This window comes from Callospermophilus lateralis, chromosome X (assembly GCF_048772815.1).
Source record: "Callospermophilus lateralis isolate mCalLat2 chromosome X, mCalLat2.hap1, whole genome shotgun sequence".
Taxonomy (NCBI): Eukaryota; Metazoa; Chordata; class Mammalia; order Rodentia; family Sciuridae; genus Callospermophilus; species Callospermophilus lateralis.
Genome location: NC_135325.1, coordinates 20,152,150 through 20,166,361, shown reverse-complemented (window position 1 = coordinate 20,166,361; position 14,212 = coordinate 20,152,150). Strand labels below are relative to the sequence as shown.

General features: G+C 32.7%; 1 protein-coding gene across 3 annotated transcripts in view; it reads left to right on the top strand.

Annotated features, from left to right (window-relative positions):
• Positions 1-14,212, top strand: part of Dmd (dystrophin) — a 2,011,337-nt gene that overhangs the window by 461,109 nt on the left and 1,536,016 nt on the right. For 2 of the 3 annotated variants that reach the window (XM_077107046.1, XM_077107045.1), the window contains exons 8-9: positions 1,973-2,154; positions 3,317-3,448. In XM_077107046.1, the coding sequence (XP_076963161.1) occupies positions 1,973-2,154; positions 3,317-3,448 (314 nt within the window). The remainder of the gene's footprint in view (positions 1-1,972; positions 2,155-3,316; positions 3,449-14,212) is intronic. The other variant, XM_077107047.1, reaches the window with a different exon arrangement.

Genomic DNA, 14,212 nt, shown 5'->3' with positions numbered 1-14,212 from the left:
GATGATATAACAGATTAGATGCATTTTTTTAAAACTTACTACCCAAAATCTGATCCTCAGGCCACCAGTTTTAATATAACATGGTAGCTTATTGGAAATGCAAGGCTTCAGATTCCACCCTTGACCTACAGAACCACATTCTGTAGTTTAAAATTGTCCCCAGGTGATTCATATGCACATTAAATATTAAGAAGCACTATATACTTTGGATAGAAGCAGACCAAGGAAAATTAATTTTTTTCTCCCCTCTAATTCTTTTTAAAAATACCTTAAAAATAGTAGCTCTGCTTAATTTATGGTCCTACTTACAAAGGATTAAATGACTTGTTCAACCTCCTTTTGTGCTAGCAGACTTAAAATTTTACTCTTGACTTTTTCACTCATAATCAGAATACCTGCCTAGAATATACATATTTTAAAGATATCTTTCAAGGTTATAGTTAAACTCATATAAATATGTGGAAAGAAAAATACATTGTTACATTGCCTCAGAGTTACCTTGGTCTCTTGACAGGACTACTGGTCTCCTTTTTTTTGTCTTAAAATTTATTAAGTAATTATTTAAATTGATAAGCAAAAATTATATGTATGTATCATGTATATAACCAGATGTTTTGAAATATGTGCACATTATGATATGGCTAAATCAAACTAACATACTCGTTACATCATATTTATCATGTTTTTTGTGGTGATTGCTTAAAAATTTACTTGCTTAGCAATCTTTAATGATATAATACATTGTTATTAATTAGGTCATAGAGTAGATCCATTGAACTGATTGCAACTAACTCAAATTTTAAATCTATTGGCCACTATTTTCCCAATCTCCCCTCCCAGTTTCTGGAAACCACTGTCACTTCTTTCTGCTTCTTCAGGTTCAACATTTTAAGTTTCCACATATGAATAAGATCATATATTATTTGTGTCTCTGTTCCTGGCTTATTTCACTTAGCATAATGTCTTTCAGGTTCATCCATGTTGTGACAAATGGCAGAATTCACTTCTTTTTAAGGACTGAATAGTAAAATGCAATTATTTACATTTTACTATTTCTGGAATTAATTATTCACTTCACACAAAGGATATTTTTTACCTCTTGTTTCCCTGGGGTGAGCACAGTGGGTAAATTTCAATGCCAAGTGGCACAAAAATCTTTCAAAGGAGTTTCCATTTTATATATAGTATTACAAATTATTATTGATAATGCACACTTAACTAACTGAATATTGTAAATGATATTCACTGGATATCACTCCCTGGATATAGTAAATGACATGAAGTCAGCGTCATTCTATGTGGAGGACTTTTAAATATATTTTGAAAATCCAAGAAGGAAAGTAACATCCTACTTTAACAGATGCACCATAAGGGAAACGAATATCATTAATATACTTAGTGAACATTACTAATCATTATCCATATGATATATGGTGTTTTATTTTATTTTTTGCGGAAATGCATGGCTCATTTTTACACAGAATCAGAATTAGCTATTACATACTTTAATACCAGCAAAAATATAATAGAGGTGTCAGTTTTGTTTACTAGAAGCCAAGGCATTAAACCTTTTTGTATAATTGTTTAATCACAAATGCACCATTTTAATTGACATGCTAATATAACTTTCTGTGGAAAGGAAAGTGTAATTTTTTATTTTTGTTTCTAATGAAAGGTAGCCTCTTAGATGGGTGAGTTTTGGCAATTTGAGTTAGGAAAAAGAATTACAGAATGAAGTTTTTATGTGAAGAAGCAAAAGAAATTAACTTTAGTGCTCATTTCATTGGTCTGCCAAATTGCAGGGATATTTTAGGCCTGATTATCATGTTCTAATTAGTCTCTAGAGGACATTCATGGACAATCGAGTGCTCATTAATCTGTCTTCTTCCTGTAACATTGATTTGTTCATTACCCTTTCAGAGTCTCAAATATAGAAACCAAAAATTGATGTGTGGTGTTAATGTGCTTACAGATGTTGCTACCACTTATCCGGATAAGAAGTCCATCTTAATGTACATCACATCACTCTTCCAAGTTTTGCCTCAACAAGTGAGCATTGAAGCCATCCAGGAAGTGGAAATGTTGCCCAGGCCTTCAAAAGTGACTAGAGAAGAACATTTTGAATTACATCATCAAATGCACTATTCTCAACAGGTAAAGGATTTAAATGACAACTAATATCAAAGATGTTTTCTACTTTATATACATTCTTAAGTATCACACATAAAAATACCTATTTAATGCATGCATATATATATACATATATTACCATATGTATACATAGCATAATGTACATATACATAAAGTCAGTGACAAAAAGAGATAATGCAAGCCTTTAAATTTCATCTCATATGTACTGTATTATTTTTAAAGCACATATTAAAATACTCTACTATTGATATGCACTGTATTATAGGACTATAGAATACAGAATACATTGCATTTAAATTGTATGCATATTTAAGTTGAAATAAAACAAAAGGCAGGCTTATATGCATCTTAAACTTCAAACTCTCCATCAACTAGAGTAAAGAGTAAATTACCAGAGCAAGAAAAAGGCAAATTCTCTATTTAATAATATACTTTAAAAATTTTTGGAGGCAATTTATTGATGCATTAGCATTTTTTAATTATTAAAGGTTAATATTATTGAAAAGTGATTAAAAACATTTCTAATTTAAATTAAATGGAGAATACATGTGATAAAATTATTTATTAAATCATTTTATAGACTGCAGTGGGGTTCTTCCATTAATTGGTTTGTTCTTGCTCTCAACAGTGGGTAATTTGGGGTGTTTTCTTGTATTTTTCATAGACAAAAACAGTGATGAAAAAGCCTGTAGCAAAATGTCTGCTGAAGGCGTGGAAAGTTCTTAAGCCTAATTTTCACACTCTACTGAGCTAGTTCTATATTTAGTTTATGAAAGCTTCAGTCCTTTCCAGGGTATTGATCTGATGAATTTTGCCTTGTTTACTTTGGGTTCAGAGAAAATTGCCTTTGGATGCCTATTTTTGTAAGACTGAAGACCATCATACCATATAAGTACTGGAGTTGTGTCTCCCTGAAATGTTCATGGTTCAAACCCACCTTCATTATCTTCCCAGATTATCTGTTCTGCACCACAAGAATTGTAAGCATCACAATTCTTGGGGTGTATCAGTTTCTGATATCACTTATCTGTATTTAGCATTAAATATTTCATCCATCATTTCCATTTAATGTTCTATTTTCTGGCATGTTGGAAAGTAGTCCTTCTAGGGTTACTTACCATGTATCCTCCTGTCTGTCCACCCTCCCCAAAACCCTTCTCTGCAGATTACGGTCAGTCTAGCACAGGGCTATGAGCGAACATCTTCCTCGCCTAAGCCTCGGTTCAAGAGCTATGCCTACACACAGGCTGCTTATGTCACCACCTCTGACCCCTCGCGGAGTCCATTTCCTTCACAGGTCTGTCAACATTTACTGTCTTCTACAAAACAGAGAACTTCTTCCAAGATAATCTGACTTTGCTTTTGTTTGTTTGAAATTGTCAGTACTTTTTTTTCTCTCTTCAAGCTGTTTTTTTTTCCCCAGTCTTATCAGATTCTCAGATGATGCTGCTTTGTTAGGTTTAGTATATGTTGATTCTTCATGAATGAAGATGCTTGAAATAGTGACTTGTACTTTTATGATATAATTACTTCTAAGGTTCTCTTTCACAAAGGCTACCAATGATTATAAAGAACATGATGATCATTAAAATTTTTATATCTGTAACTATAAAAATTGTGGATAAATACATGAACATTTCTAATTATAATATTTGGGGTCTTTTTCTAGAAATCTGATCTATAAATGAAACTAGAAATTTTTATATATTTATTCTCTTAAAGTAAATTTATGAAAAATATAACTGCAACCTTCTTCATATCATCTCTTTTAATTTTGCTTATTTACCCCCCCACACACACACACATAAACCTTGCATTTGAAGTATTTATTAAAAAAAAAAGTCACACCAGAACCAGGTCAGATTCTATGCACTGTTTAATAGTTTTTACATGAGGGATTTTCTCAGTGGAGTTTTCCACTCTTGCAATATTGTAGAAAAATCTAAAAATATAAGAAATCATAGCCTTGTATGTGTTAGAGCATGGAAATGATACATACTAGAGTTGCTAGATTTGCAAGAATTTCTTTAAAAAAAAAAAAAGCTTCATTTGGCTCATTAGAGTAGTTTGAAACTTTCTTGAGGAAGTGTTTTTTATAAGAACTGAACTATGAAAAAGAGTTTAGAAATTATTCACCTGATCCTATTGGTAAATTTGAAAGAATAAATTTTTTGAGACTCATTGATTTTTTTAAGGTAGTGTTGTACATATCATTAGCAATTCATTTGTCAGTTAATTGATGTATGAGGCTGAAAATTCTAAATTGTGGAAGATTCCCCCAAGGAAATATCTATTTTAGTGCAGAGTTACGCCTGTATCCTTGACTAGTTTCTTGCAAAGCCAAATAAAGGAGACTGAGTGAGAAAGATTTTTGTGACTCAGCCTCATCTTCAATTCATTTTCTAAGTTTTCAAAAAGATGAGTTGTATAATCTTAAACAAGAAACAACCAGTTTCCTTATTAGCAGTTAAAAATAATAATTCTGTCACACATTATTGAGTGTTTTCATATATGACACATGTGAACTAATTTAATCCTTTTAACATCCCTTATGGGTGGGAAATACTATTTTAATCTCCATTTAAAGTTTAAATCTATCTATTCTTCCCTTACTCTCTAGGCTCTTTTTAATCACTCTTATCCCATGAAAACCACCAACGCTTACAGAGTAGGGAATACATCCTAAAATAAAGGGGCATAAACCAAGAGAAAGATATAAGATTTTTCCCCCTCATTATCCCTTTATTGAATTGCCTTTTCTAGAAGGGTTTCTCCAATGTCTATTCTGGCAGTATATTTGTACCTCATTACCACCTCATTAAGGCATTGCTCAGGTATGACTCCTTAATTAGATAATTGTAAATGGACTTATATTTTGCCAAACTGTATGCTCAGTCTACTTTCATGTAAATATTACTAAATATATAATATTTCATAAAACATTCAGTTGAATTTGCTTATCTGTGTTATTTAACATAGGCTATTGAAGTAAGCCTCTTTTTTTAGAAGAGAAGCAGCACAAATCATAAGAGATAGGTAATGACATATTCTGATGGTTACTAAAGGGAGCGCATCAGAAGATGATGTTACACATAGTTAACTTTGATAAGTTTATGTCCTCAATAGTCACACTAAGAAATTTTTTTTTCCTAATCTTATAAGGACTGATTCTCCACTGCCCCCTACAGGTAGTGTCTGTTCCACTTCCAATGAACTCAAAGACAGGTTGGATTAGATTCTGTCAGGTTTTTGGTGGTCTGCAAAGAAGCATAACATTTTCTACATAAAAGGAGAGGAACATCCAAGTGACTGTCTCCTATGCAAAACATACAAGCTATCAATAATATTCACAGGTCTCAGTATCTTACAAACATCAATTATCTTTCTGTTCCTAACTTGGAAAATGGGATTTATACTCATTAAAGTTTGTTGAGGTGAAAGGATCCCTAGCTATAAAAGAGTTATCCTCATAAATTCCCAAGAAGAAATAATATTTGGTGTGAGCCACACACAATTAATGACATCCTTTCTATAATTGTGCATAATTCCTCTATTAATGATTTTGATCATGACTCTATGCTAATTGTATCTTTTATAAAGTATCCTCAATCTCTCTTTCATCTTCAATGTGTCCATATCTCCTCAGTCCTCACTCTGTCCCAAACTTCTGCATGCACACATCCATGTACATGCCTCTTTCCCAAACATATTCTGATTGTCTTGTTTGTATACTTTTGTGCAATCCTTTCTTTTACCTACCATCTGTACTGTAGCATATGCTTTATTCATTCATCTATTTACTTAACAATAAATATTCTTAGTCACAGAATGAAATGATTTTATTAAGCTTTCATGACTTTCACCATCATTGAAACACTTTTCTCAAAGTCTATACACTCAGTAGATTCTTCTTCTTCCCCCATCACAATTCCATATGTCGTTCATTATCTTGCTCTTTCTCCTCTTCCAACTCCCTCAGCATAGGGATCTCTGGGAAGATCCCTTGTCCATTCTGTCTGTATGTTCATTCCCTTATCCATATGATTTGATCACCTGTATTCAGTGTGAATGGAAGTGACCATTGTATTTGTGTTCTTCCAGTCTCTCTGGAGTTGCAGCCATGCTTCCAACTCATTTTCAAATCTCTGAAGTGTACCTATGTCTTGAGGTACATTTATGTTTCAACCTACTATTGTCCCCAAGTGAACTTTATTTCATCATTCATGGACCTTTTTCTTGTCCTTTTTGTTATGTGAATGAGGATGTGACTCAATAGCCATTGAGGCTTACATATGATACATAATCTTTCTATTCTGTATAGATCTGATAATCAAATAAAACAAATCCAGCCAATCCTTTCTCTGAAACATTTCTCAATTAAGTTATATCCATTCAATTTTCATAGGTGCCCTTTTGATTCACTCTCTTAGTACATGTCTATCAGATTACAGAAATAAACTTACAATTGATATCACTACCTTTAGTTCAACATTCTCTAAACCAGAATCCATTTCTTTATTCATAGCCCTAATAATATTATTCCTAAAGTTTTCCTCACTTTAATTTGTCCATATAGCAATCCATTCCTAATGTCTTCTAAAAGCATCATGATTCATTAGTGATTTTCATTTTCATGCTTATTACACACTCATGTGTTTTATGTTTTCTTCAACCAAATTAAGTCACTGCTTCTCCTCTGTAAGAAGCAACATATTTGCCATCTTAGCTTTTATGCATCCCTTCACCAAGGTTGACTTTGGGTTTCCTTTACAAATTGGCCAGTGCTATCCATATTTCAATGCCTAATCAATAAGTGACAGATCCTGAAGTCTAGTTCAAATTCATTTAACTCAAAGCCTGTAATCTTAATATTAGAGTAACACTAAATTCTTCATTTTAGTTCTTATATATGGGGTTACTTGTGCATGGAATAGTAGTCATTTATTCAATCATTTACCATTTATTAATCACCTACTATATATAGGTATCATTGTAAGATTAAATATTACATCAATAAAGAAACACACAAAATAATTCAATGGAAAGTATTTTCTTAAATAATTAAAACAGTATGTCAAATATTAAAATATTAAAAATTGATAGTTAAATAAGTGCTAAAAATAAAAATAAAATAAAATAAAACGGCAAAGAGTAATGTGCAATAGGTAGTAGAATGGAACTTGAAATTTTATTTTGGGCAGTAAGAGAAAGACTAAGAAGTTAAATTTTGAGTAAAGATTGAAAGGAAGCATGAGTATCTGGGGAAGAGACTTCCAAGAAAAAGAAATACAGGAGCTAGGTCTGTAGTTCAGAGCACTTTCCTCACAAATGTGAGGCCCTGGGTTCAATCCTTAGCATCATATAAAAATAAACAAATAAAATAAAGGCATGTTGTCCTTCCACAACTACAAAATTATTTTTAAAAAATACAATAGCATAAAAGCTGTAAACTTTGATGATACTTGGAATATCAGGGAGAGATATGAGTGGGAAACTGACTGATAGGAGAAAGATGGAAGCAGGGAGATGAGTTAGAATTCTGTAACAATCCATGAAAGATATGACAGAAGTCTGCATCTGGATTACTTCAGTGAGCATGATGTATAATAGTTGATGAATTCCAGATAATTTAAAGGACAACCCACACAACTTGCTAAGGTAATGCAAAGCAAGTGTTTGCTGAATTATTTAAGAACTTTTCATGGTATTGTTTAAAACAAAAACAAAAAGGATGAATACAACTTCTAAGATGTATGAAGCATAAAACATAAGTAAACTGATTTATGGGATTTAGCTAATGAAGAAGCAAGTAGCTTGTAAGATATAAGCAACAGGTGTAGTGTGTGTTAAATATAGATAATGAATTCATAATATGCTTCAGATATTAAAAATAGATGGAATAAATGATGGGATAGACAAAAATGTTTCTTAAAGACAAAAAGAGATGAAAACAACAAATCACAAGATATACTCAAATCATCTCTCAGCCGAAAGCTATATCATTTCTAAATTGCCTACTCATTACTCAGGATAGTATTATTGTATCCCTTCATAGATTCTACCTAAAAAGTCATATACTTCCCATAGCAAACTAATTGATGAACTATGACTAGAAGCTAGGTTTACATGCCTCTGCATCTCCTCAGTACAACAAATATATGTTTTGACCTCAGTCGCCTTCTGTGTATTGGACCCCTAGTGTAAATCTTGCTTCTGGTTCTGCCCACTATACAATCATCAGGAAAGGTTGGTGCAACAAAACATGAACATTGCATAACTCATGCTTTAAATAGTGTGCTCCTTTTAACTACTTGCACCTTCTCATAATTGTACTACCTTCCCCATCTCTTTCCTCTTATCATATAATTTAAATTAATTTAATAAATGGTATGATTTGAATACTTAATTTTATCTGTGAATCTGTTTCATAATCTCTGAAATAGCATAACTGCTAGAAAAATTGGAGGCCTCCATTGCATAAAGATCATTCCATACTTAACCAACTAGGTATGTCTTATGAAAGAATTAAATAAAACAAGGATTACTACATGGTTTTTTTTGGCATAAGGACCAGGCAGAATAGTTGCCACCAACAAAGATGGGACTAACTGAAGTTAATGGGACTAACTGGGAGTTAATGTTGCGAGCTCAGTTTTGAACATGTTAATCTTGAAATGCCTGTGAATCTGAATATATGTTGACAAGTATTTCTCAGACCAGAATTGAGGATAAATAATTTGGAAGGCACCAGTGTGTACATAGTATCTAAATTCATTGACCTGGGTGAGATTACCCCTGAAAAATTTATATAGTGATAGATAGGAGATCTCTAGATTTGAGAATGTGTCAGAGAAGGGCCTAAAAGGGGTAGTCAGAAAGAGGGAGAGGAAAAGAAGGAGGTGTGGTACTCTACAGTCTAGGAGGAGAAATTGCTTCAGGAAGAATAGTGTCTATTAAGTATTAAAGATTAGTTCAAATAACATAGAAAATTGAATATTAGCCAGTCAATTTAACAAAATGTCAGTAAGGTAGGATCCCTGGGAAATTCTCATATTACACCATTATCATAGTGTAATTACTAATAATACTCCTATTCATTCTCAAAACTTTTCCATTTTGACCATTAAGTTATATACTTACTCGGACTCTTACTTATAGTCAGTTCTATAAGACCAATTTCATTGGTGTGTGGGGTGTGTATGTGGTGGGGGAGGGCTAACAGGAGTGAGTTTATAAGAGAATGAAAGTCAGGGGCTACCTGCATTGCAACAGTTAAAAATTACACTGAATAATTGATGTTCACCTGGGCAAAATCATACTCCTCTTGGATTAATCCATTCTGGTAACTGATAACTAGTCTATGCATTAGTTTTATATTGCTGCTATAACAAAATAGCTTAGAAACTTTGTACCTTGCAGTTCTTTAGTTCAGGAATTCAACATGGGTCTCACTGAGCTAATATAAAGTTATAAGCAAAGCTGATTTCTCTCCAGAAACTGTAAGGAAGAATATGTTTTCTTGCCTTTCCCAACTTCTAGAGGCTGCCCTTATTCCCTGGTTCATAGCCCCCTCAAGGGCAATAGAGTCTTTCTCATATCACATTACTTTGATCTAAAATTTGTTTCCCTCTTTATGATCACATTGAGTTCACTTGAATAATCCAGGAAACATCATGTATTTTAAAATCAGATGATTAGCAAGCTGAATTCCATTTGCACCTTCAGTTCTTCACTGTTATGGAGTATAACCTATTCACAAACCCAAGGGATTATGACATAGACATCTCAGGAAGGTGTGTGATTTTTCTCCCTACAGTCTACTACTGTGGCATGCAAATCTGAGAAAGGGATCCGTTATCTGAAGGCATCCATTATCTGAAGCTACCAGTAGGTACATATTACTTTGCATTTTTCCAGGTATTCCTCAGCATCAAGTTGTTCCCTTTCTCTTTTATGGACTGCATATTAGCCTCATCCCTCTTCCAGAGTCACTGTGAAGCTGTTCTTATGCTAAAAAAATGTAGGGAAAAAGTCAAACTATATACTGTGTTTCTGCCTACAAGGACCTTATCTTTGTGTTCCTTAACACAGCTTAGTCCACATCCATTTAATAAACTTGACCCCTCAGTAGTATCCTTTGCTATTTAATACTTACAAATTAAAGGAATCAAGCTTTGGAAAGTTCTTCATACTTTTTATGCTCCTGTAATTCTATAAGGATAAGAGGGATTATACGCCTTGAAATCATGCCAGAATAAAAAAGAGGCACTTTTCTTACTTAACTAATATTTGCAGTTTTGAAAGCTCTTTCAAATATACATCTAATTTGACCAATATAACAAATGTGTGAGATGAGTTTTTGCAATCATATTTGAAGGGATATGTCAGTGGGAAAAAAAGAGATTAGTTGAAGCAGCTAGTCATTTGCAGAACTGGGATTGAAACCTAATATCATGACTTCTAGTATTGGTTCTGATGTTTTACCATTTGAAACCCCCAGCCTGATCAGTCACAGGGTTTGCTCTTTTCCCATCACCCTTATGTACTTTATTTACATTAGTCCTCTATTTAGAAAGACAAACGCCATTCTCTCTGGTCCTTTTCATTATATAGTGAACAATAGCTATCAACCTTAGGGAGTGTAATCCTCATAATAGGACACATAAATAATTATTTATGCATTTTTGAAATAAGAAGCAACTGAACACTTAAAATAGAGAGTGAACATAAAGTATATAGAAATAACTTAGACACATCTCCATATTACAAAAGATCTATAAAATGATGCAAAAGCTATAACTATATTTTACAGTGAAATCTGCTTTTATAATAATAGAGAAAAAACAGCAAACCCATATTTATGGGTTTCTTCAAAATAATTAAAGATGAAGTTAAGAAAAGCAGAGTTAGCTTTCAAATTTTTATATGACAAATAATCATAAAGTATAGGGTTAGGCTTAGATCATTTGATAATACTAGACAGTGAAAAACAGCATTTAAATATTCAAGAATCAAAAGAAATACAAAAGGAGTACCCATCATAAAAAGTGTATGTATGTCTTCAATGTTTCTTCGTACTCAGAAACATTTCATTCTTCTCAGAGCTTCAACTTTACCCCTGAAAAGGTCCAGTTCTAAAGTTTTATTTCCCAACTGACTAAAGTTTACACACACAGATGTCTTACCATAACCTCAAGTTCAACATATTTAATGTTGATCTCAACGTTGTCTATAGTTCCAGGGGTTACTTCTAACATTTACTTTTATCTGTGCTTGCAATAATCTAACCATGTGTGAAGTCTTCTATTTCAACTCTTTTATAATTAATTGTTAATTTTCATTAGCTAATTCCTACTTATTTCCATTGGCATCTTTTCCTTCCTCTCTGTTAGCCTGGATTTCAAACTTTCCATGATCTATCTTTCTCTCTCCTCTTAAATAACAGTTTCCTTACATCTCAATCTAGCTTTATATGATCAGCCCTCCATATCTATAGATTCTGCCTACATGAATTTATCCAACTATAGATGAAAAATATTCAGTAAAAAACCCTACATTTGTATGAAATATGTACAGACAATTTTTCTTATTGTGATTCCATAAACAATACTGTATAACATTTACATTGTATTAGGTATTAACTATCACATGATTTAAAGTATAAGGGAAAACATATAGGTTTATGGAAATACTATGACATTTTATATAAGGGACTTGAATATCTGCAGATTTTGGTATTTACAGAAAGTTCTAGAACCAATCCCTCATAGTAACTGAAGGAGGAATGTAGTTTGTTTTTAAATTATGCTAATCAGTGCTTGCTTCTTTCCCTTTCTCCTTGACTCTTGCTGTTTCTCTTTTTCACACATATATGTCAACATGAACATTCTCTTACAGTCACAAGGGATTTTTTTAGAATAATGACTCATCTTAACACTAAATGGCAAGTATCAGGATTTGAGTGATAGGTAGAAGGAAGTAGTCTCATCCAAAGTTCTACATGTCAACTTTACTTATATTTACTAAAGGATACATATGAGTATTATTTTAAAATAGAAAAGAAAAAATGTAGACAATGGAAATCAAATGTCCTTTCTGCCCTTGACACCCTTTCTAGAATGTGTGTCTATACATATATATAAAATTTCAAGTATTTGTTATTTTTTATTATTGTCAGTGAAATTGAGCATCGTTTTCTTTCCTAGTAAATGTCTATGTTTCTCCATTTTCACAAATTGGAATATTATTTTATCATTAATTTGCCTAACTAGTTTTGGTGATATGCAATATAAATAATTTTCACAATTTTTTACTTGTCTTTGAATATTTGTAGTATTTTTCTCTATTCAAAGTGTTATTATTTTGTGTAGTTGAGAACTCTTTAATCTTTTGTATCATTTCTTTTTATTGTTATTTCATGAGAAGGTCATATTTTAAAAAGACACTGTTAACTGGGCAAGGTGGGGCATGCCTATTGTCCCAACTACTCTTCAGGTTGAAGCAGGAGGATTGCAAGTTTGAGACCAGACCAAGCAACCCAGCAAGACCCTGTCAAACAGTAAAAAGCCCTGGGGATATAGCTCTGTAGTAGAATGTCCCTGGGCTCAATCCCCAATACCACAAAAAATTTTATTCAAATGGTAGTTAAATGGGCTGGGGTTATAGCTCAGTGATAGAGTGCTTGCCTCTCATGTGCGAGGAAGTGGATTTGATTCTCAACACCACATATAAATAAATACAGGTCCATTGACAACTGAAAAAATATATTTTTAAAAAATGGTAGTTAAAAATTCTCCCATGGTTTATTCAACACTTTCTGCAGAAGCTACCTAGTTGTTGAAACCATCTGTTGATTAATGGAGACTGTTCATAATATATATGTATGCCTCTTTTAGGAATGAGGGAACATATCTTAGAAACTGCCCTCTCATATTTTGCTTATATTTTAATGGACAGGATTATGTCATCTCCTCATACCTAAACCAAAAAGGGAGAACTGAATTATAATATTTGGCTTAAACCAATCAAAAGTCTGCCATGCTTGAATCAATATATGCAAAGTTGAACCAGGTGATTTATGATTCAAATTACATTTTGTTAGAGGATAGAAAGGAGAGAAGAAAATAAATGTTATTTTGACAATCAGCAGTTTATGTGAAACTACCCTAGAGCTTTATGGAATTTTTATTCAAGCCTAGAAATTTCCCTTGAAGGTAGTTGAGGTAAGCAAAACATATACTTCTTACTCCAGCAGAGGGGAATCATCCATTTACTCCAGGAGAGGGGAATCATCCATTGAAATCACATTTATTCAGAGCAACATCAATTCTTGAGGTGAAAGAGATCTAGTTGAACAAAGAAGAAGCAGCACAAATTGTGACATCAGAAAGATTTAAATTTACATCACAATTCTGCCACTTTCTAGCCACATAGCCTTGACAAATTTTCTTACACTTTCTGAACTTCAGTTTTCTCATGTGAATTATGGGAATTATATCTAACCCATGGTACTGTCAGGTGGATATCATGAGATGAATTATATGTACAACTTTCCACGGTACAGGTACATTATGCTTTCTCAAAAAAATGGAAAATAATATCATTACTTCTGTAAATATATCAGGAGTATGGTAAGATTTTGTGTTCTTAATGATGACCTCATTATATTTTCATTAGCACTTCATGAGAAAATATCTCCTGGGTTCTAAACTGATTTATAAACAAACTTTTGAGTCATAACCTGTATAGAGTTTGGCAATTTCCTTATAAAGAAGTATAAAGAAAATGATACACTTTTTACTTGTAAAGTTGCTGAGTAACACTCTTGGAACCACACAAAGTGGAACATAATATTGTTTCCTTATAAAGAAGGAAAATTTCTAAATAATTTTATATCCATTGATCCTAGGTGGGGAGGAGGGTGGAAAAGAGATTTTCACTCTATATCTGCTGTTGGCTCCTCCCAGAATATCCTTTCCTTCAAACTAAATGATGATTGCATGAAATTAACAAAGGGTATAATGCCAGCCATTGGGGAGCACTACTTAGATTAAAAGCATCA